The following is a 26798-nucleotide window of genomic DNA, read 5'->3' as shown; positions in this document are numbered from 1 at the left end:
CCATCAGCATTTTGCTCCCTCACCAGCATTATTACCCCCACCTGCAACACTCTCCCCATCAGCATTTTGCTCCCTCACCAGCATTATTATCCCCACGTGCAACACTCTCCCCATCAGCATTTTGCTCCCTCACCAGCATTATTACCCCCACCTGCAACACTCTCCCCATCAGCATTTTGCTCCCTCACCAGCATTATTACCCCCACCTGCAACACTCTCCCCATCAGCATTTTGCTCCCTCACCAGCATTATTACCCCCACCTGCAACACTCTCCCCATCAGCATTTTGCTCCCTCACCAGCATTATTATCCCCACGTGCAACACTCTCCCCATCAGCATTTTGCTCCCTCACCAGCATTATTACCCCCACCTGCAACACTCTCCCCATCAGCATTTTGCTCCCTCACCAGCATTATTACCCCCACCTGCAACACTCTCCCCATCAGCATTTTGCTCCCTCACCAGCATTATTACCCCCACCTGCAACACTCTCCCCATCAGCATTTTGCTCCCTCACCAGCATTATTACCCCCACCTGCAACACTCTCCCCATCAGCATTTTGCTCCCTCACCAGCATTATTATCCCCACGTGCAACACTCTCCCCATCAGCATTTTGCTCCCTCACCAGCATTATTACCCCCACCTGCAACACTCTCCCCATCAGCATTTTGCTCCCTCACCAGCATTATTACCCCCACCTGCAACACTCTCCCCATCAGCATTTTGCTCCCTCACCAGCATTATGACCCCCACGTGCAACACTCTCACCACCTGCATGACTGCCCCCTGACCAGCATTATACCCACACCTGCATTACTCTTCTCAAGTGCAGAGCAAACCCAGGTGCCCTTGGCCAGCGGGCTCAGGGGCTCCCTGCCCCTCAACCCCACTCTCAATGATGCTCATGGTCCTCTCACTCCATCTCACTTCTTTTCAACCTTCTTTCTTTGCCTTATTTTCTCTCTTGTTTTTTTAAGTTGCAAAGCCCTAACTGGATCAAGAGTACAGGACCACTATGACACACAGAATTTGAGTGACAAATGCAAGGATAGGAATGAAAGCAACAAAAAATCTAAACAGTTCACAATTACCTTGCCCATATTCATTTGCATCTGGATTAAATGTTTCTTCATTAAACCAGTGAATAACACAAGACTGGGTAAGGTTCAGATTTACAGAGCACCATCAAAAGACAGAAGCTCAATGAGAACTTCTTAGAACCAAGCTCATCACAGCAATAATAAAATCACTTTTTTAAAAAAAAAGGGAAATCTAAGAGGATAGTTATTCATTACTTGGTGACAAGCCATAACTGGGAAGTCTTTTAAGGAAAATAAGAATTTTATTACCTTTTCGTGGTTTTCAATTAAGATTTCCACGACAATATTCTGAAACTTCAAATCCATGATGGCAGCAACCGTTTCTTCCTGTGGCCTCATTAGAGTCGGTCCAAACACCACTCCTAAATTTGCCACCGTCATCAGGTTTTGCTTGGAGTGATTTGAAACACTAGAATTGATGAGGGGGGGAAAGTCTGTTTAACCAAAGGGCCAAAAATTGTGGAATGTACAATATTCTGCAACTCTATGTCCTTAAAAACAGTGAGTCAAGAGACTCCTACTGTTCCTCAACATCTACCTCTGAAATAAGTGGCTCTAACAAGACCCACGCACTGAGGCCCCTGCCTCCTCTTTTACTTCTCTCTCTCTCTCTTGTGTTCTACTCTAGCCGAAATGGCTTTCTTACTAATTCCATGTACAGTCTTCCCTTGGTATCCACAGGGGACTGGTTCCTGCACCCTCGTGGATACCAAAAGGCACAGATGCTAAAGTCCTGCAATTAGCCCTATGGAACCTACAGATAGAAAAAGTCAGCCTCCATACCCACTTGCACCCTGTGAATACTGCATTTTCAATCAGTGGTTTGCTGAATCCATGGATGCAAAAACCCACAGATATGGAGTCCACAGATCCAGAGAGCCTACTGTACATGCTAAGCTTGTTTCTCTCAAAAGCCTTCATTTACTATTCCCCTCTATTCAAAACACCTCCCCCCCACCTCTTCCACCGGATCATTGTACCCTTGCTTCTAGGGACTACAAGACCCCATGGCAGCTTTGTGAAAAACAGTTTCCCAAGTATGCGGAACTTGGTCACAGCACCCACACTCAGTCCTTTAGCCCAGTACCATTATATAGTAAACAACCTGGACAACTGTTCTTAGTAGTCTTGCCATTTATGCAGAACTCAACTCAAAGATTTCATCCTCAAAGAGATCTTCCATGATAATCTTCTTTATAGTCTCACACTCAACATACATTCTCTATCTCCTTACTCTGCTTTGTGTTTTTGCCACTTATCCTCTGAAACTATTTCGTATTTTTATTTGTAATCTGTTTAGCATCTTTTTCCCCCAAGAAAGTACTTCAACAAAGTAGGGATTTTTGACTGTCTTGTTCAACTCTCTATTCACTAGCACCTAAAAAAAGGCATTCACCAAACATTTGTTGGCCAAATCAATGTATGGCTATACAAGTAGCAGGACCGTTAGCAAATCACAATATCCTCTGGCCTTCACTCTTAATATAAAATAAAGGTTCTAAAACATAGTGTTCCTCAGCTTCCTCTCACCTCGAAAATTCTGAAGTTATAATAATCTGTGAGCCATTTATATTTGAAGAAAGAGCTAATCTCTCTGCTGAATTATTCAATTTTGCTTGCTTTTAAGAGGAGGAGGAAGGAAAAGAGAATGGATTCTGTGAAATAACTACCCATTGCTGAATTAAGCAAACTTAAGGGCATGTTCAAACTTAGATAGGTGTGAAACCAAGTTAAATTTGCTAACAAACTTATAATCACATTTCCAGAATCTGTGTATGGGGCGATGTATAATATTCTCTTCTTTCTTTCAAATCAAATCCTGAGTTGCTGGCAGCGCTGTTAAGCAAATAATTATACAACTTGATGAAAGCATCGTATTTCAACGCCTTGTCCAAAACACACACGATGAGTCAAACGCCCAGCTTGCCCTTCCAGGTGTGGTCCTGGTATTGTGTATGCAGCCCCCGTTCCAACCGTTACAAACCCAGGAACGCTGCACCGCACCTAGAGCGAAGCGAAGAAAGTTAAAAGGAAGAAAGAGAGGCTTACTTTGTTAAGTGTTTCACCAAAATATCCAACATTTCTTTATTTTTCTCTGGCAGCTTGTGTACCAAGAAATGGATAGCATTAACACGAGATTCTGGGCTGCCGCTTTCTTTTAAAAAAAAAAAAAAAGAAGAAAGAAAATAGTAGTTAGAATACTCAGAATCGAATATATGTTTCTCAAAATCAACAATGTCAACAGCTCATCTTCAAGACTGTCAAACACAGAGAATTTAAATATATTTTGCCACCTTTAAAAGGAAAAAGAAATCTTTCTCCCTATCATTAATCTTCTAACGCCTCCCATATGAGGTCATTTCAGCGCAGCTGCAGTTGGTGCCTTTCCCTGGGTTTGTACCAGGACAGCTGCCGCGGCTTCTCCTTCGGGCACGCCGGGCTTCAAGCCTGCTCGTCACCCACCTGATGGAGTCCAGTCACGGGGTCACCGCCCCACAACGGAATGCAAGTAAAACACCAGCAAATAGGCTACTCCCTGTCAAGGGTTGAACTGTATCCCCCAAAAAGATATGTTGAAGTTCCAACCCTTAGATCCTCAGAACGTGACTGCTTTAAACTGCACTCGGAAATTAATCAGGTATGGCAAGATACGGCAAGGACTGCCATACAGGGCAAAGTTTTATGCACAGAGCCCTGGAAACAGATGGGATGGCGTGGCATGCCACACGGGGATGCACCAGCATCGGTCAAAACGCAGAGGAAGACAGGGTGAAATGTGGGCAAGAGTGTCTTTAACATGGTTTCCGCAGAAAGAATGGGGCAAGGTTGGCAGGCTTAGCATTCGCTAAGGTAGTGATTTCCGTGGGCTCTGGGGCATAGAAGCTGTCCCCCAGCTGGCTGCTACCTGGGCCAGGGGTGATAAAAGCAGGAGAGCAGGTGCATGCCGAGGACTGGACAGTTTGAGCATGAAAAGCCCACTGGGGTTTAGTATCTCTAGGAATTGGACTAGCCCTGGGAGGAGCAGTGTCCCCAGGTCAGTGAGGCCCCAGATGTCAAAACATCACGATAAAAAGGCACTCTTAATCCATGACTTTATTTGGAAGTAAAGCTGTTGCAGATGTCAGTTAAGATGAGATCACTGTGAAGTAGGGTGGGGTCCATCCCTTAATCCAATACGACTGGTGTCCTTATAAGAAAAAGACACAGAGGGAAGACGGCCACGTGAAGGCAGACACAGGAGAGAGTCATGTGACAGTAGAGGCAGCTATGGGAGATAAGAACCTACAAGTCAAGGGATCCTTAGGATTGCCAGGAGCCACCAGAAGCTGGCTACAGCCTTCAGAGCAAGCATGGCCCTCCCAACATCTGCAGCTCACACTTTCGAGTCTCTAGGATGGTGTCAGAATAAATTTCTGCTGTTTTGAGCCACTCAGTTTATAATACTTGGTTACAGCAGCCCTGGGAAACTAACACATTCCCTTTACCCCTTAAACTTTGGAATTAATTATCTGTGACTCTTATTAATGATCTATTTGAATCCCCTTTGTGTTCTTGATCGTAAATTATCAAATAAATCAATAACATGCTTGTTATTGAGGATTATGCTAGAGTTTTCAGGGGTGTCAAAGACGTGACTGATGAGAATTGGGTGCTAGGTTTACCGTAACAGAAAGGAAGATTAACAAACTGCTTTGGAGGTTCACACAGAGCTGGCCCGGAAGCTCAGGAAGGGTCGCACTCGAGACTGGGGAAGAGTCCAAGGAAAGGCAGACTGAGGGGCTGGGGGCACATTCCAGACACAGCGAACAGCAAGAGGACAAGCACACGGCCTATGCAGAGACAGCAGCTCACGTGGCAGTCTGAGGCCAACTTTGCTCTGAAAATGCCAGTTTGTCAAGCCTATAATCCTAGCACTCTGGGAGGCCGAGGTGGGAGAATCACTTGAGCTCAAGAGTTCAAGAGCAGCCCAAGCAAGAGCGAGACCCCATCTCTACTAAAAATGGCAAAATTAGTTGGGCACTGTGGCGCATGCCTGTACTCCCAGCTACTCAGGAGGCTGAGGCAGGAGGGATGGCTCGAGCCCAGGAGTTCTAGGTTGCTGTGAAGCTATAATTATGCCAGTGCACTCTACTCAGGGCAACACAGCAAGACTCTGTCTAAAAAAGGCCAATTTGAAGAATTTGTCTCTACTGTTGGCTTTTAAAAGTAAAGCAAGGAAGGGATGGTAAACCTGACATTTTTTGAAAGATAGTTTAGAATGGGGAAAAAGAGCAAGTTAGGAGGGAAATGCTATTTGGGGATGAAGTGATAGGAAGGAAGGGGGAGATGGCAGAACTACAAATAAAGTAGCAGACCACAGAAGTACAGATGCTCCTCACCGTATGATGAGGCTACATCCCAATAAACCCATCGTACAGTCGAAATAGCGGGACCATCCCTATAGCCTAGAGTCAGAGTCGCTGCTTCCAACTGTCAGCTGAGTGGCCCTGAGCAAGTTACCTAACCTCTCTGTGCCTCAGTTTCCTCATCTGTAAAATGAGGGTAGCAACATCTCAAAAGGCCAGTATGAGATTAAAGCACTGCGCTTAGCCTCCGTGGCTGGCACAGATAGGCACTCAACCCTTGTTAGCTATTATTACTGTTGTTGTCTGTGTTGCTGTTATTATGTAAGAGCTACGATGGAAATAGTAGAACTGACAGGATTTAGCAGCAGGTAGGCAGTGGATGAGAAGGAGGACGGCAGAGATGACCAAAGTTCCGTCTCTGGCTTGTCTGGTAGTACGGCCAGTCCCACCGGCAGACGGCAGTGCTGGAGGCAAAGCTGGTGTGAGGAGGAAGAGGACAGAGGAGGTGATTTTGAAGTGTCTGGTATCCAGCAGGTAGCGGGGAGGCTTCAGAGACCAAGACTAGAAAATGTTCTCCAGAAGATGTGACCTCTAGCACGTGGCTGAAGCTGCCCGACAACTTCAGAAAGCTAACCGAGGGCGCTGTGGGGCAAAGGGCTCCAAAGACATACAGGGGACAGGCCAACTCCAGGGCTGACAAGCAGGCAAAGCAAATGGAGGAGGAGGACGGGGTGGTGGGACCAGAGAGGTTCAATGTCACCAGGAAGTCAAGTGAGAAGAAGCCTGCACAGACTGGGCGCTGCCAGTGGTATCGACAGTTAAGAACAGAAAGACTGGGCCGGGCGCAGTGGCTCACGCCTGTAACCCTAGCACTCTGGGAGGCTGAGGCGGGAAGATCGTTTGAGCTCAGGAGTTCGAGACCAGCCTGAGCAAGACCTCGTCTCTACTTAAAAAAAAAAAAAATAGAAACCAGCTGGACAACTAAATATATATATATTTATATAAATATATATATTTATATATATAATTTATATATATAAATTTCATTTGTGTGTGTGTGTGTATATATATATATATATATAAAATCAGCCGGGCATGGTGGCGCATGCCTGTAGTCCCAGCTACTCGGGAGGCTGAGGCAGTAGGATCACTTGAGCCCAGGAGTTTGAGGTTGCTGTGAGCTAGGCTGACGCCATGGCACTCACTCTAGCCCAGGCAACACAGCAAGACTCTGTCTCAAAAAAAAAACAAAAAAAAAAAGGAACAGTAAGACTGGGAGAAGGGACTTTGGACACCGCTAAATTTCTCAGTTGAGAGCCCCTTTTTTACTAAAATGGGGAGGTTAAAGAGGGAGCTGCTGGAGAGTGAGTGCAGAGTGGGACTTCAGAACACATTCAAAAAGCAAGAAACCGAAGGTCACAAGAAAGAGGTAAAACAGAACAAGACAGGGGCATTTATTTTTTCAAAATGATAACACTTTTATCTTTTTTCTTATGATAAAAATTAAATACATGCTCTGCTAAAATTTTAGACAACAGAGAGAAAATAAAGACCTAAGTAAAAATCACTAAAAAAGCTCATGCAATCAGGCTGGAAAGAACTCCTGCAAATCCAACAGAAAAAGAAAAAGACAGACACAACCTCACAGAAAACAGACAAAAGACTGGAGTGGAACTTCACAAAATATTTATTCACATGACCTAAAAAAAAAAAAAAGGGCTCAATCCACCCCAGAGAAATAGAAGTTAAAACCACAAGGAGAGACTACTACTCACCCCACACAATGGCTTTGAATGAATGCTCATATCTGTGGGCAATGCTATGAGGCAACTGGAACTTCCAGACACCAACCAGGTGGGAATAACTAAATGGCAGAGCCACTATAGGGAACCGGCAGTGTCTGCAAAAGCTGAGCAAACACATACCCCATCACCCAAAAATTCCACTCCTAGGTATATAACCAGGAGAAATCCACATAAATGTTCACTGAAAGACACATACTAGAATATTCACAGCAGCATTCTTTGTAATAGCCCTAAACTGGAAACAACCCAAATATCCATTGACAGTAGAATAGACAACTACACTGTGGTGTACTCCTACAACAGAACACAACGACAATGAATCAACCACTGCTTCACACGACATGGACAAGTATCACAAGATGAGCAAAAGCAGCCAGAGATGAGAGAGGATATTCTGTCTGATCCATTTACATAAAGTTCAAAGACAATAACTCCAAGCCACACTGTCAGAAGAGTGGTCACACTTTATGGAGGTGGAGAGGAACTACACTTTTGTGAGAAAGGGCTTCTGAGGTTCTGATGATGTTTGATTTCTTGATCCGGGGGCTGATGACAAGGATATCCCCACTTTTTTAAAATTCATTAAGCTGTATACCTATTTCTGCCCATGTTACGTTTTAATAAAAAGTTCACCTAAATTAAAATTATCGATAATAAATCTTACCCTAATATAAGCTAGTAAATCATACGTTTAATGCTTTCATAATTTTCCTTCCTTTTTTCATAGTGAAATGTATAAACAGCCTATTTCATTTAATAGATCATGGATATCTTTCCATGTCACTAAATGGAGCACCACACTGTCAATTTTAGGAACATGGGATTGTCTCCAATGTTTGCAAAGTTCAGTTTGTTCCAGTTTAAACTCCCAATAATAGTGTCTGAGGGTGAGAAATGATGTTTTATAATAGAGGACACTGAGATAGTTGTTGGTAAAGAAAAAGGAAGCAAAAAGGCTAAGAAATTAGAAAGCACATGATAAAGCAGAACACAAATCATTATGCAATAAAAAACTTTTAGATACAAACTAAATTCATCACTGAAAACAAAAGCACAACTGTCTAAAGTGTTAGATAACATTCCTTGAAGGGGGGGAATGAATGAATGAATGAATGAATGAAGTGTTAGGTAATAAATTATAATCCAGTTCTTAATCTGGCATTAAAATCAAAATCTAATCAATCCTGGAGAAAATAAAAATATAAATATATAACAGGTTTAATTCACAGCTCTGATTTTAAAAAATAAAATTAAAGCAGAGACTCTGAAAAATAGTCAAAAATTCCAAAGTAACGAAAGGATAACTGCTGAGGATAAGAATTTTACAGTTCAAAAATGGAAAAATTTTTGAAAACTTTGACCTAAAAAGCTATCTCTAACTTCGGAATCTATCTTGTCATTAATAATCATCTTTCTCTGATGAAAACCGAGTTTTAATATTTTAAGATTTATAACTTACTTAGAAACACAAGCTAGAGAAATAGTTTCCCACCCTTTAGGGATGAGGTTCTTCATTTAGTAAGTTTTGAGATACAGTCAAACCTTTCACTTTCTCTGCAGCCCCTCTCCCACGAAGCTACTACCCCCATCTCTTCTGATCACACATACATTTTTTCCAAGTCTGCTTTTTTCCCTCCTCTTCTTCCTCTTCAAAAAAATATTCTTCCATAAGGCTTTTAAAATACAACCACTTTTTCCTCTATTTTATTTTGACATTAATCAGAGCTTTCTATTAGCAGGCATTTATATATGGCTACAACATAATACCTTTCAGGTACTCAAAAACAGCTAAGAAAAGTTAGCTCCAGTTGCTCATGCTACATGCATTTTATTATATTTTAATTGATATTAATTCATAAAGAATGAAAGGCCTAACTTTCTTAAAAAATCTAGGATACTAAATTAATTATAACACCAAATTCCTGAAACATGCCAGGGAATTAGGAGTTTACTGTAGTAGAAAAAGCATTTTAATTGTGAAACTATAAATCAGCATCCACCACACTGTAATGTTCATCTGCTGATGCCGCCGTGCCAACTCACGGAGACTGAAAAAGATATGATCCTGGAACTTTTCGAAGACATACAGGCAGATAAATATTAAATTATTTCAATATTTAAATGTCAAAAGTCAATAACACTGTAATTTTAGAAAGGCATTAGCAGTAACCATCCAAGCATTTCTCAAGGGACAAAGGGCTTCAGTCAACAGACAGCAAGTGTTCCAGTTCTTCTGTGGAGTTCCCATCTACTGTGAAATTAATACAGCAGGCTAAGAGAGAGGGATGCCATTTAGCATTCAGTTCCTTTTATTCCCAAGTTTCTGAGTCCTTCTCTGCCAAGAACCATGTGATTTTGCCTTGTTTCCCATGCTGTTTTACCAAAAACGATAGAACAATCTGGTTAGGCAAACACCAATGTCTTGTATCCTATAACAGTTATGTTTCTCATAATAACCAAAGAACTTTACAGTTATGATTGTTATGATTTTGCTTCCCAGGAACCTTGACTATGGGCAGAAAATATACTGGCCACAGCAGAAGTGTTCTGGTTTGCATGATAGTTAAGAGATTTTTTCAGATGATGCAACAACAGGCATCCAGGCTTTAGCTGTCATTCTCATACTAAGTTTATTGTGTGTCCAACCCTGAAGCATGGGGCTACCACAGTGTTATACCAACGACTCTGAGCCCAAAGAGTGACACACAGACCACAGACTGCAACATTCTCAAAGGTGAATGTCATGCAATAATGCATCCACGTAGATGCCTCCCAGCCTTCCTGTGGGGGACACAATCTTTCACATTCCTGCGTAGACCAAGTAAACATGAATTTTGACACCAAAATTCCATTATAGTCTCTCACAAGATGGATGGTCTCTAGTTCCTTTTACCAAGTGTATTTTGGAGCTAACAGAGTTAAACTAATTCTCTTAATTTTCTCAAAGAAAAAAAAATGTTTTTTTTTATTTTTCCAATGCATTCAACATTGAACAGTAAGTCAGTAAGCAGATTATTGTAGAACAATCAACAAAATAATTTTGCTTTTTGTGCTGACAAAACAGAAACCAAATTCATATTTGTATCATGAACTCCAGAAATGAACACAGACGTTCTCCACAGAAAACTGGGAAGGAAACTAGGAAAGAAACTGATGAGAGAAAATGAAGGGACCCAGGAGAAACCTTCAAAACTCTCAGCAGGGAGGGTGGAAGAGACAATCTCATCACCACAGAACAGATGGAAACCACCGCACATGACTGAGAAGAATCAAAAATTAGTTTCCAGGCTGGTGTGAGAGGCGGTAACAAAGACTGGCGATGCTTAGTAATTTTAGCAGTCAGCTCAGCGAGCAGATACTTTAGCAAAACAAGGTAAGCTGTGTCATTGTTAATGGAAAATGAGAGCTTAACCACAATCCCAATTTTCCAACAATATTCAAAAGGGGACACTAATTTTGGCCACCTGATTTCTGTAACTGTTTTATTCAATACTTGAAAGTACATATGCAAAAGATTAGAGGATCTGCTCCCACACTCTTCCTAAGAGAGGCAGTCAGTGCAGAGAAGGGTATTCACAAGAGATTAAAATAAAAAATTAAAGTCTACATTGCAAATGTTGGCCCCTAAAATACACCCATTTAATGCATGTACTTTTGCTCATTAAATAATGTTACTGCAGGTCCCATTCCAACCACAACTGCACTTAGGTGCAAATCCATGCCAATAACCACAGTAGCGACAGTATTTCTTTCTAACAGTCCTGTTATTCAAATCATTGTGAAGACGCTACTACAGCATCCCCACAAAGTCAGGAAGCAAGACACAAGGTACTGGTCCAATAGGTGACCATCCCTTTTGCATTTACACAATCCTTTTACCACACTCTTCAAAGATATCTTCAACAAACTCTTTAAATGCATTTCCTACGCCCACGGACTTTATTATCTATTAAGTAAGTTCCTACCTCTTTGGAACTTCAACTGGTAAAACACATTGATATTCGAATTTCAAATACACTGCCTTCAGTCATGGGGCATGATGACAATGCTAATGACACTCCCTTGTGGTAATTTAAAACCTTATTCCATAATAACTTTATCTTTTTCCAATTCTCAGAGGATTCTGGATTAAAATTGGCACTCTTTTGCTTTTTCCAGTCTCTAAGGCAAACAACATGAAACAATTGTCCTCCAACTAAGTTTAATTTCGTTTCCCTCAGTTTGCCAAAAATGCCACAGGGAAGAAATCAAAACAACTAAGCATTTGCTTGAGTTTTTGCCAAGAAAACTTTCCCCCACTCCCTTGATCACACAAATTCTCTTCTTTACCAAAAAAAAAAAAAAAAAATCCTCTTCCACATGAAAACAAAAGTGAATAGAACTCTATTTTTGCCTTTTCCAAAAGCCTATTTTATATGTATGGTCTAATTGGGCCTACGCATTGCTTCTTTCTGCAACATACTAAGAACCTTTACTCTGGCTGGAGCAGAGACCTCACAAGAAGATAACATTTAAAGCAATGTTCAGGCAGTAGTAACATGGGTCCCAAAGGAATGGCTCTAAGTTTTTCAAAAGATTAAGCTATGGAATACATCCAAGGGGAGAAAATAAAAGGAAATGAAAATACAATTACAGCTACTGTCAGTGCACCTGTGAAAACCAATACTGCAGGTTTTAGCCAGTGGAACTGGGGTTTGAATTTTAAATAAGGTTCCCTGTAATCTGGCAAGTCACTTAACATGTCTCAACCTTCATTTCCTTAACCATTAAATACCTAACACCAGTGTACTTTAGAAGACTATGATGATTAAACAGCATGTGTTGAATATAAAAAGTGAGCTGTATGATAATAGAAAACAAGAAAGCCTCACATGAGCATGACTCACAAAAAATTTAATCACAAAATTCTACCCAACTATAGGCTTTTTTCATTTAACATTTCATCCCATATAATTCACTCTCCATTAAATACTGTTTGAGCTTCTGGCATTATCTCATAACATTCCTTCTGTCTGTAATTTACAACTAAATGTCTTTCTATGTGAAGCTATCTCCAACCTACTAATCTTTCCAAATCTGCTAATCTCCGCAACCTTCTGCAAATTAAACACGTCTGTATTCCCTTGGCATTTTTCTCATGCCATTATTATATATTTTATGGTATAATGAGAAGTGTGTAGGGCCCAACACTTGCTGCAGAATTGGCTCACGGAGGCAGGAATCCTGTTCTGGCTCTACAAATCCAGTACCTCCCAGTGACCAGCACACAATAAGCAAAAATTAATCTTTGTGAATGAATGAATACAGTGTTCCTTTCTTCACCTCCTAAAAAGGGGAAAACTATCTTCTAAATTGATTTCTATTTTTAATACAGATGGCAATAACAATGAAGTTAAATTTTTCATGTGGAAATTTTTGCTTTATAATCCTTATCAACCACAAAACTGCTTCTATGCACCTCTACATAATACTTACTGGCTGGAACAATGAAATCTCCGTGTAACTCATAGGTCATGAGAGGCTCCGGAAGACTCCTGTGTGAAAAGGACAGCTCAGAATTACAAAAAGAATCCAAGCAGGTCACCTCTCTGAGTTTATTTTTTATAAAAGAGTGTTAAATGTGTTGTGCATTTCTTAATTGGCATGTAAAATTTCCCTACGGAATACCTTTACATATCAAAAAAAAATAAATAAATCAAATGGATCACTTATTAACCATCATTTGCACCATGTACTATCAAAGCTTAAGCAGCTACAAAACCCTATCAGATCTATACATGTTATACTTCATATCTAATCTTGGAACATACCTTTACTAACATCTGGTTTTATATATAAAACTTCCTTCCACACATTACTGTATTTAAGCCAAATATTCCATCTAACCAAATATAAGCATATAATTTTGAAAAACCATCTCAAAGATTATTAACTGAAGATGTCACAAAAAACACATAGAAAATATTAATCAAACTTAAAGAAATCAAGTCCTCTTAAATATCCCTATTACAAAAATAAGAATGTTTTTATATTTATGCCTATAAAACAAGAGACATAAAATAAAGTGATAACAAAAATATACATAGCATTTTCATATTCTACAAAACAAGTTACATAAATGTTATTATATTTTATTCTGTGATCAATAAATTGTGTAGTTCAGTTAATCTTGCTACCTATCTTTAAAAGATAAGATTACCTAAGTTTATAAACACTTAAAGAACACCTAGAAAAGTATCAATCTGTACAGCCTTTCTGGAGGGCAATTTGGCAAGATATTAAGAACTTTTAAAAGGTTGAAATTCTTTAACTCAGAAATTCCTCTTCAAATGTTTAATAAAAAGATCAAAGATACATAAAAAAAAGTTTTTAAACACTTAAAAAGGCCAAGAATACTGCCAGAGATAAAGAAGTTCATTTCATAGTGATAAAAATGTCAATTCATCAAGACTCCAAAACAATACTAAACATTAATGGATCTAATAACAGAGCTCCAAAATACACAAAGAGAAAACTGACAGAACTGCAAGATGCGATAGACAAATCCCAAACTATAAGTAGAGATTATGTATCTCTGTCTCAATATCTGATAGATCAAGTAGAAAATCAGTCAGGATACAGGAAATTTGAACAAAACTGCCAACCATTTTCACCTAATTGGCATGTCCTTCACCTAAATGACAATCGACCCAAAAACAACAGACCACACATTCCCAGTGCACGTGGACCACTTTTTTTTTCCCAAGATAAACCACATTCTGGCCCATGAAACAAATTTCAATAAATTTAAAAAAGTTCAAGTCGTACAGAGTATATTCATTAGTTACAATAAAATTTGAACTAAAAATAAGAGAAAGACATCTGGAAGATCCCAGAGAAAGGGAAATTAGGAAGTATTTTGAACTGAAGGTAATAAAAGTACAACGTATCAGAATTTGAAAGATGTAAGTAAAGCTGTAGAGGGAATTGTATACAACTTAACACTTACATTGTTAATAGAAGAGAAAAAAGGTCATAAATCAAAGACTTCACTTTGTACCTTAAAGAACTAGGGTAAAAAAGAGTAAATTAAACCCAAAGCAAGCAGAAAAACAATAATAAAGATCAGTGCAGAAATCAATGAAACAGAAAACAGAAAAAGAACAGAGAAAATAAATTAATCCAAAACTGGTTCTTTAAGACGAATAAAATTGACAAATCTAGTCAGAATGATTGGGAAATAAAAGAGAAAACACAAATAATCAGTGTCAGAAATTAGATGACTGAAGAGTCACTGCAAGTTCTAAAGACATTAGAAAGATAAGAGAACATTATGAACAATTTTATGCCTATAAATTCAATTTAGATAAAATAGACAAATGTCTTGAAAGACACAAACTACACAAAACTCACTCAAGAAAAAACAGATAACCTGAATAGTCCTATATCTATTAGAGAAATTGAATTTGTAGTTAAAAATCTTGCCAGTAAGAAAATGTGGACTAAGATGACTTCACTGGTGAATGCTACCAAACCATTAAGAAAGAACACCAGTTCTGTACAAATTCTTTCAGAAAATAGAAGAGGGAATACTTTCTAACTCATTCTGTAAGATATGCATTACCCCAATGTCAAAATTAAGAGCATTACAAGAAAACTACAGACCAATATCACTCATGAGCATAGCTGCAACTATCCTAAATGTTAGTAAATCAAATTCAACAAGATAAATAAAAGGATAATATATCATGATCAGGTTGGGTTTATCACAGAAATATAACACCAGCTTAATATTAAAAAATATATGTATATAAAATATATGTCAATGCAATTCACCATACTGGCAAACTAAAAGAAGAAAAACTATATGATCATCTCAATAGACAATTTAGGAGAAAGAACAGTCTTTCCCACAAATGATACTGGAATAATTGGACATCCATATTCAGAAATTGACTTGAATCCATACTTGATATCTTACATAAAAAATTATGCAAAATGGATCACAGATCCAAGTGAAAACCTAAAACCATAAGACTTCTAGAAGAAAATATAAAAGAAACTCTTTGTGACCTTGGATTAGGTAAGATTTCTTGATACAGCACCAAAAGCACAGTCCATAAAAAGAAAAATTGATAAATTGCACTTCATCAAAATTTAAACTTCTCTTTGAAAAACACTATTAAGAGAACGAAAAGACAACTCACAGACAGAAGAGAACATTTGCAAAGGCTAATACTGAGAAAGAACTTGTATCCAAAATGCATTTAAAAACTTTCAAAACACAATAATATGACAATTTAAATTTATAAAAATTGGATAAAAAACATGGACAGACTCTTTACCCAAGAACATATATATACAGAATGTAAGCACATGAAAAATGTTCAACATCACTAGTCATTAGAGTAATGCAAATTAAAAGCACAATGAGATACCGCTGTGTATCTATTAGAATGGCTAAAATTAAAAAGATTGACCATCTCAAGTGTTGGCAAGGATGAAGAGGAAGTGGAACTTTTTTATGTTGCTGGTGGGAACATAAAGAAGTACGTTAACTTTGGAAAAACATCTGTCAGTTTCCCAAAAAGTTAAGCATACACCTGCCGCATGATCCAGATATTCCACTCCTCGGATTTATCCAGGAGAAATGAATGCCTATGTCCATTCAAAGATTTATAGACAAACATTTTTAGCAGCTTTATGTGCAATAGCCAAAGGCTACAAACAACTCAAATATCCACCAACAGGTTAAAAAAAGTTGTGATCCATGCAACGGGCCAGTAGTTAGCAGTAGGAAGGCATGAACAACCAGTATATGCTACAATATAGGTGAATTGCAAACTAAGTATGTTAAAGGAAAGAATCCTGACTTTTTTTCAGAAAAGTATATAGTATATGATTCTATTTATATGAAGTGATAGAAAATGCAAATTAATGTATAATAACAGAAAGCAGATAAAGGGTTACCTACAAATGAAGTGGTGAGAAGGGAGGGATGCAAGGGATTTCAAAGGGCAGGAAAAAAACTTCTGGAACTGATGGATAGGTTCACTGTCTTGATTATGGTGATGGTTGCACAGGTGCAGAGATACCAAACTTATCAAAATGTGCACTACAAATGTGCAATTTACTGCATGTCAATTATACTTCAATAAAGCTGTTTAAAAAATTAAAAATAGATGCAAAAATACATTTACAGGTACATATGTTCCTTACATACAATTTATGAAGCTACACTATACACATGCACACACAAAATGACAATGGTAGACAAACTAATACTGTATGCAAAAGGGAAAAAACACTGCTCTTATTTTCCGTTCTCCCTCCCCTTCTTCCCCTAATTTCCATTTAAAGAAGAAAAGGAGAAAAAAAGAATCAATTACACCACAGCCTAAATAAGGAGAAAGAAGGGCCAATCAGAAGCAAACCTTTGGGGTTTTTGTTTCAAAGTATGAACAGGCAGGAAGTAGCAAAGAAGAAAAATGGTTATCTGGCAGAGAAGGAAAGTTAGAGGGTGCTGAATAGAAGGTTGGGGGCAGATGAGAACATTTAGAAAAACCATAGAGGGCATTTCTTTTCCAATAAAAATGAATTTTTATCTAAATACCTTCTCAAAGTTACTTATATCATTGCCATATGTCTAGCTAGGCAGTGCAGCATGAAAAATAAATATTGTTAACGTTAGGGAAACAGTAATAAAAATGACAAGTTCCCCATCCAAAATTTATTATACTGAGTCTCCGCATCTCTCAGCCTCCCACCCAACATGTTTTTAAGCCACCTTTCTTTGCCACCCGGTGGGATCTGTTGGGGGATATAAATCATAATATTTACCTAAGCTGGCATTTCCTTCCCAAAAAGTCCCATTCCAATTTCCAGGCTTAAAAGAAGTTTCCTCCAGGTAAAATCATTTTACTAGAAATATCACAGAACAGCTCATTTGTCCCTTTACAATGGGAAACTGTTGTAATAAAACACATTGCTGGAAATCAAAATGATGGTCTGCATAGATAAGAAATCATTCAAAGGGCTGGTAGTCAGTCCCCTAAAACACTAGAAGTTTAAAAGAAAAAACGGTCTTAAGTCAGTAGAAGAAAAAGGGAGATGCCATACATAGGTCCGCTGCACATCTTTTTCCTTCTCCAAGACCCTGGAGGATCTGCTTCTTGTTTTAGTTTGGTGCTTTGGGGGTTTGGCTGTTTCCCTCCTTCCACCTCCAACCTCCCATCCAATAAGATGGCAGGGTTATTTGCAGTGAGAGGAATTCAAGGGCAAGAGCTTTTTTTGGGTGAGAAAAGCTATATTCAGCTTCACGCCACGGTGCTGTGAGTGACAGAGCTGGGACTCCAACCCTGGCAGGCAGGCTGGCTTCAGATTCCCTGCTCTTGACCATGACACTGTTACGACCTCGCCTGCAGAAACAAACATACTTGCTTGGGCCATAACCCTGTTGCCAAAATGGAGGTAGATAAAAATCTCAGTTTTCCCCCGTTTGGTGCATCACCAAAAAAAGTGTCAATTAAATCCTAATTACTGCATTTTCAGTTGCTAAAAATAACATAGGGGAAAAGAACAGCAACCCAACTTTCAAATCTCCCAAGGCATCTGCCATCTTATGATAATCACTTTATCACATTCAGGCAGAATGCGAATTTTGTTAGGAGTGAAGTTATATAATAATAGCATCTCATAATGTCGTTCTGTAAGCAACGTTTGCTTAAAAGTGGAATTCCATAGGAGGAAGCAACGTAATGAAAAGAAAAAGGCAGAAAAGGCAACACAAGACCAGGGGCAACGACGAACTAGCTTCAGAGAGTATCAAGATCCAAAAAGAAATTGTATGTACTAAATAAAAAGATCCTCTGGTATATTAAACTAATTCCTCCCACACGGAAAAAGCAAAGAACCATGTGGAGAAGGGGGAAAAAAGGACATGAGTTACTGCCAAAGAGTTGGATTTTTACCCTTAGTTTCCCACCAATAACTGAGTCATCCTGGTCAAACTCCCTGTACTAGGTATGAATTGACCAAACAAGAAAAGGTATTTAAAGCTACCTGCTAGAGTGGCAGCACTTCTGCAGGTAATGTTAATATATGCAATTTATTATAATTTTATATCCTTTACCCATTCTTTCCTTCATTCATCTGCAGGCTTTCTCAGCCTCAGCACTATTGACATTTTGGACCAAATAATTCTTTGGAGAGAAGGGTGAGCTGTCCCATGCATTGCAGGAAGTTTAATCGCCCATCCCTGGCCTCCACTCCAGCAACGGTGACACTAAAAAGGTCTGCAGACATGGCCAAATATCGCCTAGGGGGCAAAATCATCCCCACTTGAAAACCACTGCTCTAATATTTCATCAACAGGCACAGCTCTAGCTGCTGCCAATAACTGTCATGAACAAGACACACAAAATACCTATTTTCAAGGAGCTTACAGTCTAATCCTAGAGTGGGGACTAACAAGATTCATTTTTACCATAATCCTCACCTAAACCACAGTTAGTCACTATCAGTGGCAATCTAAATATAAGCACATAGATTCAGTCTTAATGTTACCCCTCTATCGGGTAGGAATAACAATCATGTACTTCACAGTTTAAAAATTTAAACCAGTGGCCAAAAACATCTTTCTTTGTACTCGAAAATAGGTAACACACACCTATTATCCATTGATAAATTTTAATATCATTAAAAAGTAGGACAACCAGGCAACACAGGCCACCTGATGTGACTTAACAAAAATATAGCACTACTACAATGTCTTCTTGAAATAAATAAAATAAAACCTAACCTAAATCTAACAGTCTATTTGAAAACTATTAGTTTACAGGAAATAGGATGGCTAGAGAAATATATTAAATGACACCATGAGGATATAATCAAAAATGACCCAAATTCATCAATAAATAAATGCCAATGGCAGAGGAGGGGAGGGATGGTATAGATTAAAAGAAACCAACTGAAATGTTGCCCCTGTTTAAATCCTGCAGGATTTAATGTAAAAAGACTTTTTTGAGAAAATAAAGTGGTGAAAATGGAACATGAACTGAGTGCTGCATATTAATTTTGTTGGGTATAATATCCTGATTATCATTTTTTAAAACTCTACCTTTTTTGAGATAAATACTCAAGTACTTATAGCTTCAGTAATATGTTTTGGGAAACCTTTAAAGCATTATCTTTAAAAAGTGGCAGGTAGGGAGACTGATGAATCAAGAAGAGTGGAACATTGACAACTTAAGCAGCAGGATAAGAGGGCCATGAGGGTTTATTACACTGATCTCTCTGGTCTTATGCATTTGAAATTTTTCCTTATTTTGTAAAAATACAAAACATGTAATATAAGTCGACTGTAATGTACATATTGAAACCTAAAAAATTTTTACTTGAAAATCCACCCTACATATGGTTTAAAAGAACTGATCCGGCCGGGCACAGGAGCTCACGCCTGTAATCCCAGCACTTTGGAAGGCCAAGGTGGGAGGATTACTTGAGGCCAGGAGTTCAAGACCAGCCTAGGCAACATGGCGAGACCCCCATCTCTACAAAAAAATAAGAAAAATCAGCCAGGCATGGTGGCACATGCCTGTAGTCCAGGCTACTCGAGAGGCTGAGGTAGGAAGACTGCTTGAGCCCAGGAGTTTGAGGTTGCAGTGAGCTATGATGGTGCCATTGTACTCTAGCCCTGGCAACACACTGAGACCTTATCTCAAAGAAAAAAAAAAAAAAAGACACCCCAAAAACAAAACAAAACAAAAAAAGAAGAGTTGATCCTATGGGAGCCTTGCCATTTGTTTGCTGTACAAAAATCCAAGTCCCCACAGCATGGGAATTACAGTTATGATTTTTTTTCAACCTTTTCTTCACTTCTTTACTCTGTATATACTTATTCCTCATCTAATCCCAAACTTATCATTAAATTCCTTTATTTTTTTAAAAAGGATAATGACTCATAAAAATGCTTAATCCTTTTCTAACTCTAGTCCTAAATATTTTCTATAATGAATAGAAAACTATATCTGAAGACTTCATCAAGTAAACTTCTTTTTCAATAGCTTAGTATTTTTGTGTTATCATGAGGCTTTACGTTCAAATGGTTTCAAATTAAAATATCTTCATTGTAGCCTAAAATATAAATATTCAAGGAATTCAATAAGTAGCCTTTATTCAATCAATATTCTCAACAAGTAGTTTTACAGTGTTTAATTCTTATAACTCATGTCTACAATGGACGTCTATTTCAAAACCCAAGTCTATTCCAATTTCTGTTCTGTTGCAATTTACTTAACAATTGATGTTCCTCTACTATTTACCTTGCTTTCTGGGACACTATTAGACACCTCATAAATTTTCCCCTTTTTAATAAGTTGTAATTATTGATATTTATGTACAGAGTTGGCAACTGTTTATGCTACGTATCCAAATAGTCCATTCTTCCCTCTTGTCACTCAGAGGAGCTTACCTCAAATACTGTTTGAGGGCACTTGTTATTGTCTTCACTTCCCAATCTATGGAATTCTCCAGGTCCACCTCATTGCATGTTTTTACATCTAGTGAGCAAGCAAGAAAAGATAATTAAAACCTTGAACATTCAAAGGCCCTCTTAACTAGCTCACGAAGCTTTCATCTTTAAATGACCAAACCACAAATGATTAATCCTGTGGTTTCCTACAAAAACATTATATACAGTTTCTTTAAAATGCTATAAAGCCAGGTTCTATTACTACACATTTCTAGCACTTCTGAAAACCTGTAATAGAGTTCAAAGCAAAAGGACAAGGGTTGGGCTGGGAGTAAGAAAGAATTAGACATAGTATAGCATAACATCCACAACTGCGATTCGTGTACAGCTATTATCATCATTGTTGTCAAAGGTACTGCTCAGGAGCCATGGCTTAGAGCAGGGGTCCCCAAACTATGGTGAGTTGTATAATTATTTTATTATACATTATTAATATAATGTAATAATAATAGAAATAAAGTACACAATAAATGTAATGCACTTGAATCATCCCAAAACCGTCGCGCCCCCGCTCCTCAGTCCGTGGAAAAATCGTCTTCCATGAAAACGGTCCCTGGTGCCAAAAAGGTTGGGGACTGCTGGCTTAGAGTATGTGGCATTTTCAGTGGTGTGTGTACAGTTTAAATTGTTTCAGGTGGCATTATTGCTCTCACACTGTGTTATGACAGGGGGAACAGAGAGTGGCACTGTGAATGGCGAAACGACTATCAGACTGTCAACAAGCCCGTGAGGGAAGGGATGATAAAACGGGTCCAAAACACCTCCAAGGTTTGTGTTCATTATATTATCTTTCTGAAAATTAACATATGATCAACCAAAGCAGACATATGATTACATATAAAAAGTCATTTGTGGGCAATCTTTCACACTAAGGCTACAATATGCATACTCATCTTGGAAATATTTACTGGAAGGCTCTATGGGACACTTAACGACATTCGCTCTAAACCACACTAGTTTTCTTTGTCCTAAAAATGTGTCAATGATGTGTTTCTTCCAAATGCCCTTTGAAATGGCTAGTGAGTTCTAAGGCATGTGGTGCGCGTGTGGACACACACCCACACAATGTACGTGAGGGAGTTAGTAAATTATGGAAAGGGAGAAGGCCATCCTGGCTGAAATAAATAAAAGGAAAGGATAGCAAGAAAGGCAAACATTCTTTAGTACGGTGACATCTTTGATCCTTGTAACTCTGGGTTAGTACACTCAGCTGTGGCTTGGCTGCAGAGAGAAGTGCAGCGTTGGTATCACAAACCTGGGCTTAAGTGCCTGCACCAACCTGAACCAGCCACACCAGCCCAAGCAAATGGTTCCAAGCTATCCAAATTTCACATCTTCATCTGCACAGTAGAGAGAATGTAAATGCTCTCATAAAAACTACTGGGAGCATCAAAGCAAATGAGGAATGTATACAGATTTTCATAAATTATTAAATGTAGCAGGTCATTACCACAACTGAATCCCTAAAAAGTATAAGCAATCAGTGATGGTACCTAGCCAAAGGGAGAAGGTGGGAAATGGACTATGATGAAAGATACTGAGCCATCAGTATCAACTTGACAGGTTTTCTACACTCCTATTATGCAAAGGAAAAAATAAGAGATTCATAGAAGAGACTATTTCTCCCTCACTCCAGAATGATGTCCCAACTAAAACCAAAGGAAAAAAAAAAAAAAAACTAGTTGTTTCAGGGTTTTTTTCCCCTTATACTGTATTTGTCTACATAGAGAAGGAAACATCTTATTAGTATTTCCTTTTTAAAAGCACTAAAAAGAAAAACCTGTCAAAATGGGACCACCACATTAAGTCATGCATGCCATTTATAAAGTTTTAGGCTTGGGCATGATGAAGAATGGATGACAACTCAATGTTGGTCTCAAACTTTTTCTGAAGATCAAGTAAAACAGGAAGAGATGGTTATTTCACAGCCATAACATCATACATATGGAGTCAATTACTCAAAGTTCTGGAGACTTTAACGCACTTCAACATTTCTTGATTACAGCAACTGACAGCAATATGCAATAAACTACAACAATGGCAATTGACACTGATTACATTTTGATCAGTTCCTACAATTCAGAACTCATTTGTTACTGTGCTTGTCAGACAAGCCACAGATACATTCAAGAAATCAAATTAAGCATCCTGATTAAAGGTGCAATCCTTTATAACTAGGTCTAAATAATTCTGTTCTAAAGGCTTTGCCAACCAATTACTTCAGTAACTGAATATTCTCTCTCTCATTAAATCAATTATTTAAATCTCATTTTAACATACAAGTCAGATAACATTTTCAATCAAGTTGCTACCAGCAAATCACCTTTTGAAAAATCCAAGGGGCTTCTAAAGCAAATCTTTTATTTCCAGCTTTCTACGAAATTATCATTCTATATTTTGAAAATTGTATTCTTTGTATGGAAAAACAAGCCATCCTTCTAAATTCATGGAATACAAAGCAACTGTCACATCAGAAGCTAATGACTACATAGTGTCTATGTTACTAATCCTCTCCTAAATTTTCACTGTTTCCAAATAATTCAATCATCCCCAGCAGTCCTTTACAATCAGTGGATGCACTGGGACTAGGTAGAATTTAATAATTTATCTGAGATTCAAATATAAAAATACATTTGGAGTGTTCATTCGGAATATATGTTTTATTATAATTAAGGTAAAAATTGTTCTTTCTTTCTGATCAAGGAACAATATCTCATGGATTAGTTAAAAATCTAAACTAACAAGCAAAGATACAAGGAGTCGATTTTTTATTTGGGTAAGTGGTTCACACTTAAATAACCACTGGTGATTTTTTGAAACTAGAAACTTGCAGCCCAACCTAAATGCAAAGTGCCATTTTATGCAGCTGCTAGCGCCCCACTCAACACTGACTTGGGTCCAATTTTAAAGTACTTGAAGAAGCACAGTGACTGGATGAATTTTGAAAATATGCTTATATAATCAAAAATTAGAATTGTTTCAGCTACATGTGTTCATTTTTTTCCCAATCTATGTGACAAAGCTGTCGTATAAACAAATTAAATAAGGTAATATTTTTAAAGTAAAACTCTCCAAATTTTTTATTTCTTGTTTTCTATGGTTCTAAGTCCAAAAATCAAAAAAAAAAAAATCATCCAGGCTTTTTTGCAAATAGGTTGAGAAATAACCACTGAGTTCACCAAAGCACACAAGCTACCATCACATTTTCTCACAATTTCTCCTTCTTCTGCTGTTTCATTCTAAAGGGGGGCGGGGAGGAAGAATACATGACAATTCTAACTGATATCAGTTCTAATCTACCATAAACTATTATCATTGATCTTTTACATTCTCACCCCATCTACTAAAAAACCATGACTCACCCAAAGACACCTCATCTAATACTTCTCCTGCCTTCCCCAACTGCTCCAAGTTTCTTCTTTAAAAAACAACAACAAACTTTTACCAGACTGTGCATGCCCTGTCTTAGACTGAAAAGGGGAAAAAAAAGAAAATGACCTGAAAATGAAAGGAAAGCAATTGCTCACGTGGGCATTTTCTTTCAGAAACTTAAGAAGCTTGGTGCAGGCAAAGGCTTGCTGGGAATCCAGCCAACTGTTCCCTTCTGCTCCAAGGGTGGACAACTAAGAAGGCAAACAACTCTCACCAGCGCGTGAGGAGGGCGACTACACACTCCTTTACCTGGCCTGGAGGAGTACAAACGACTTCTCTTATTCAGAGAACTTCCTGTGGTCAACTGCCATTATGCTTTCACGCTGGCGAGAGGGGGGTTAAGGAGGACTACGGTGGGCAGAAAAGTTTCGAGGAGGGGGAGAAGAGGAGGAAGAAAGGAAGATGATAATGGAGAGAAACATTTTTCTCTATTTTAATACTAAATCTGAAGGGGGAAAATATACTAGAAAAAGGAGGCAAGTGAAAAGAAAACATGCAGGAGATTAAGCATATACCCTTTCTTTAGAAATCATCATAAACTTTTACATGAGTATTTAAAGAACACTTAAAAACACTTTAATCTACAATACAAAACATTCTATGTAAAAGTGACAAAAAAAACTAAAGGAAGTAATTAGCTCTCAAGAACTAAAGAAGAACATGTAAAGTAAATGGCAGATCTTGAAAAATACAAAATGACTTGGAACTTTTCCTCAGATACTTAAAAATTAGTTTTTCATTTTTATGAAGAAAAATGCATCACAAACAAAATGTGCATTGAAAAACTTCCAATTTGAAATAAACGTTTACCTACAAAAGTAATAATGGAAACACTGACTGGTTTAAAAAAACAAAGTTAAAAATTTGAGAGACCCACTCAATTTTTCTTCTCTTTAGGATACATATGTAAACTTGAAACAATGCAGAGATGTGGGAAAAGTTGGAGAGAATCAATATCTGTGGGATTATGCATACATGACTATTCAAAACTCTAAAATCCTTTTTATGGAAGAGGTATTAAATTATTTCAATTTCAAATCTCTAAAATCCTTTTTATGGAAGAGGTATTGAATTATTTCAGTTTAAACACTCAAGGAGGAGAAAAGGAAATACATATCTTAAGAAAATCTTAAACTGATTAGGAAATAAGGAGTAAATCTGTTGTCAAGAACTAAGGTTTGTGTTGGTAACAAAGTAACAAGAAAATGGCATTAATGCTGATGAAAATCCAAAGTTTTGATTGACAATCTTAAGTTCATACTAGAAATCTTCATAGATTAATTAAAACAAATTTATAGTGTGTAGTCCTCTTAAATGAATTACTTAATGAAGAAATAACAAGTCAGCATTTCTCTCTCACATCCATTCTCTAACTTCCTATGTTTGCAGAATGATGTTACTGAAAACACAGCATTTCCCTTGTCATGCTTATGTCCTGGACTTCTCTACTCTGAAGCTCATGAAAAGTAAAATCAGTTTTCCAGGTCATGAAATTTTGAGGGTTTAGACATTTACAAACACCTTGTAAGGTAAGGGCTGTCTTGGGACATTTCCCACAAGCAAAGGTAACTACCACCCTGAGTTCAGCAATGCTGTACGTGTAGGATTTTATGAGATTAAGAACAAATTTTGAGGCAGTTTAGCACTTCGAGGTGACCACAGAAACACTCTTGTTCAAACTTGCCTTGAACATGAACAGGAAGATAATAGAAATAACGTCAGGGTCCTTATGACCAATTTACTGCCAAAATGTGCCTTTCGGCCAAAATTTCCCATTCTGATACCAACACGGTCTTCCAGTTCTAATCATATAACACTATCTTGGAAATGAAAAAAGTGTTTCTAATTTTAAAATTAAGTAAAAGCAGATGCTGTAGTCCCATTAAACTCTTCCAGCTGCTACTGCACCACTGGCAACCCGAGTCTATTTAATTTGGAGACCACTAATGGTAGAAAGGAAAATCTGACTGCCAAAATCGCACACCCAAGTTAACCCAGAGAGGCAGAAAATGAAAACAGCTCATGAAAGTGAATGTATTCTAATAAGGCTTTCCAACTGATGATGGACAATTTTTCCTGTGGTTAATAGCTAAAAAAAGGTTGTTGCTTATTAAATCTTTAATTCAAATACAGCCAAACAAGCAATCCTATCCGTAACACGTCAGTTGATTTTATTCATCTTGGTTTATGCTTCATAAAAATGAGCCTTTGCTACAATACTTTGAGATGCAGACAGGTTTAAATGCATTCACAGCACACCTGAGGGCATTGTTAATATTGATTAATTAAAGTGAGATATCAAATAAATTAACATGTAGCAAGATCATAATGACAGACTGGTTTGATATGCAGGCCCTCGTCTGATGAGTTATCATCACTCCTCAAGAGGCAGCCTGTTTTGGGGTGGGGGAGAAGTGGAGTGTCTTACAGGTGGCAATGAACCGACAGCAGCGTGTAATGTAAAAACGCTTTGTCATTCACGTAATGTCTGGGGTAATGAAATGAATTCACTTTCTGGCTTCCTCTAGTCTGCAATGCCAAAGAACACAGTGTTATCAGCACAGATGGAGCATGCATGGTTCTGGAGAAGAGCCTGGTGTGA

The 26798-nt window shown here is 38.2% G+C and overlaps 1 protein-coding gene across 3 annotated transcripts in view; it reads right to left on the bottom strand.

Moving 5' to 3' along the window:
- Window positions 1-26798, bottom strand: part of ARHGAP10 (Rho GTPase activating protein 10) — a 277640-nt gene that overhangs the window by 84793 nt on the left and 166049 nt on the right. For all 3 annotated transcript variants that reach the window (XM_045552099.1, XM_045552100.1, XM_045552101.1), the window contains 4 exons: window positions 20705-20792; window positions 12730-12788; window positions 3153-3258; window positions 1353-1512 (listed from right to left, as the gene is read on the bottom strand). In XM_045552099.1, coding sequence (XP_045408055.1) covers window positions 1353-1512; window positions 3153-3258; window positions 12730-12788; window positions 20705-20792 — 413 coding nt within the window. The remainder of the gene's footprint in view (window positions 1-1352; window positions 1513-3152; window positions 3259-12729; window positions 12789-20704; window positions 20793-26798) is intronic.

This window comes from Lemur catta, chromosome 5 (genome assembly GCF_020740605.2).
Source record: "Lemur catta isolate mLemCat1 chromosome 5, mLemCat1.pri, whole genome shotgun sequence".
NCBI lineage: Eukaryota > Metazoa > Chordata > Mammalia > Primates > Lemuridae > Lemur > Lemur catta.
The sequence above is the reverse complement of the archived record's forward strand: the minus strand, read 5'-3'. Positions and strand labels throughout refer to the sequence as shown.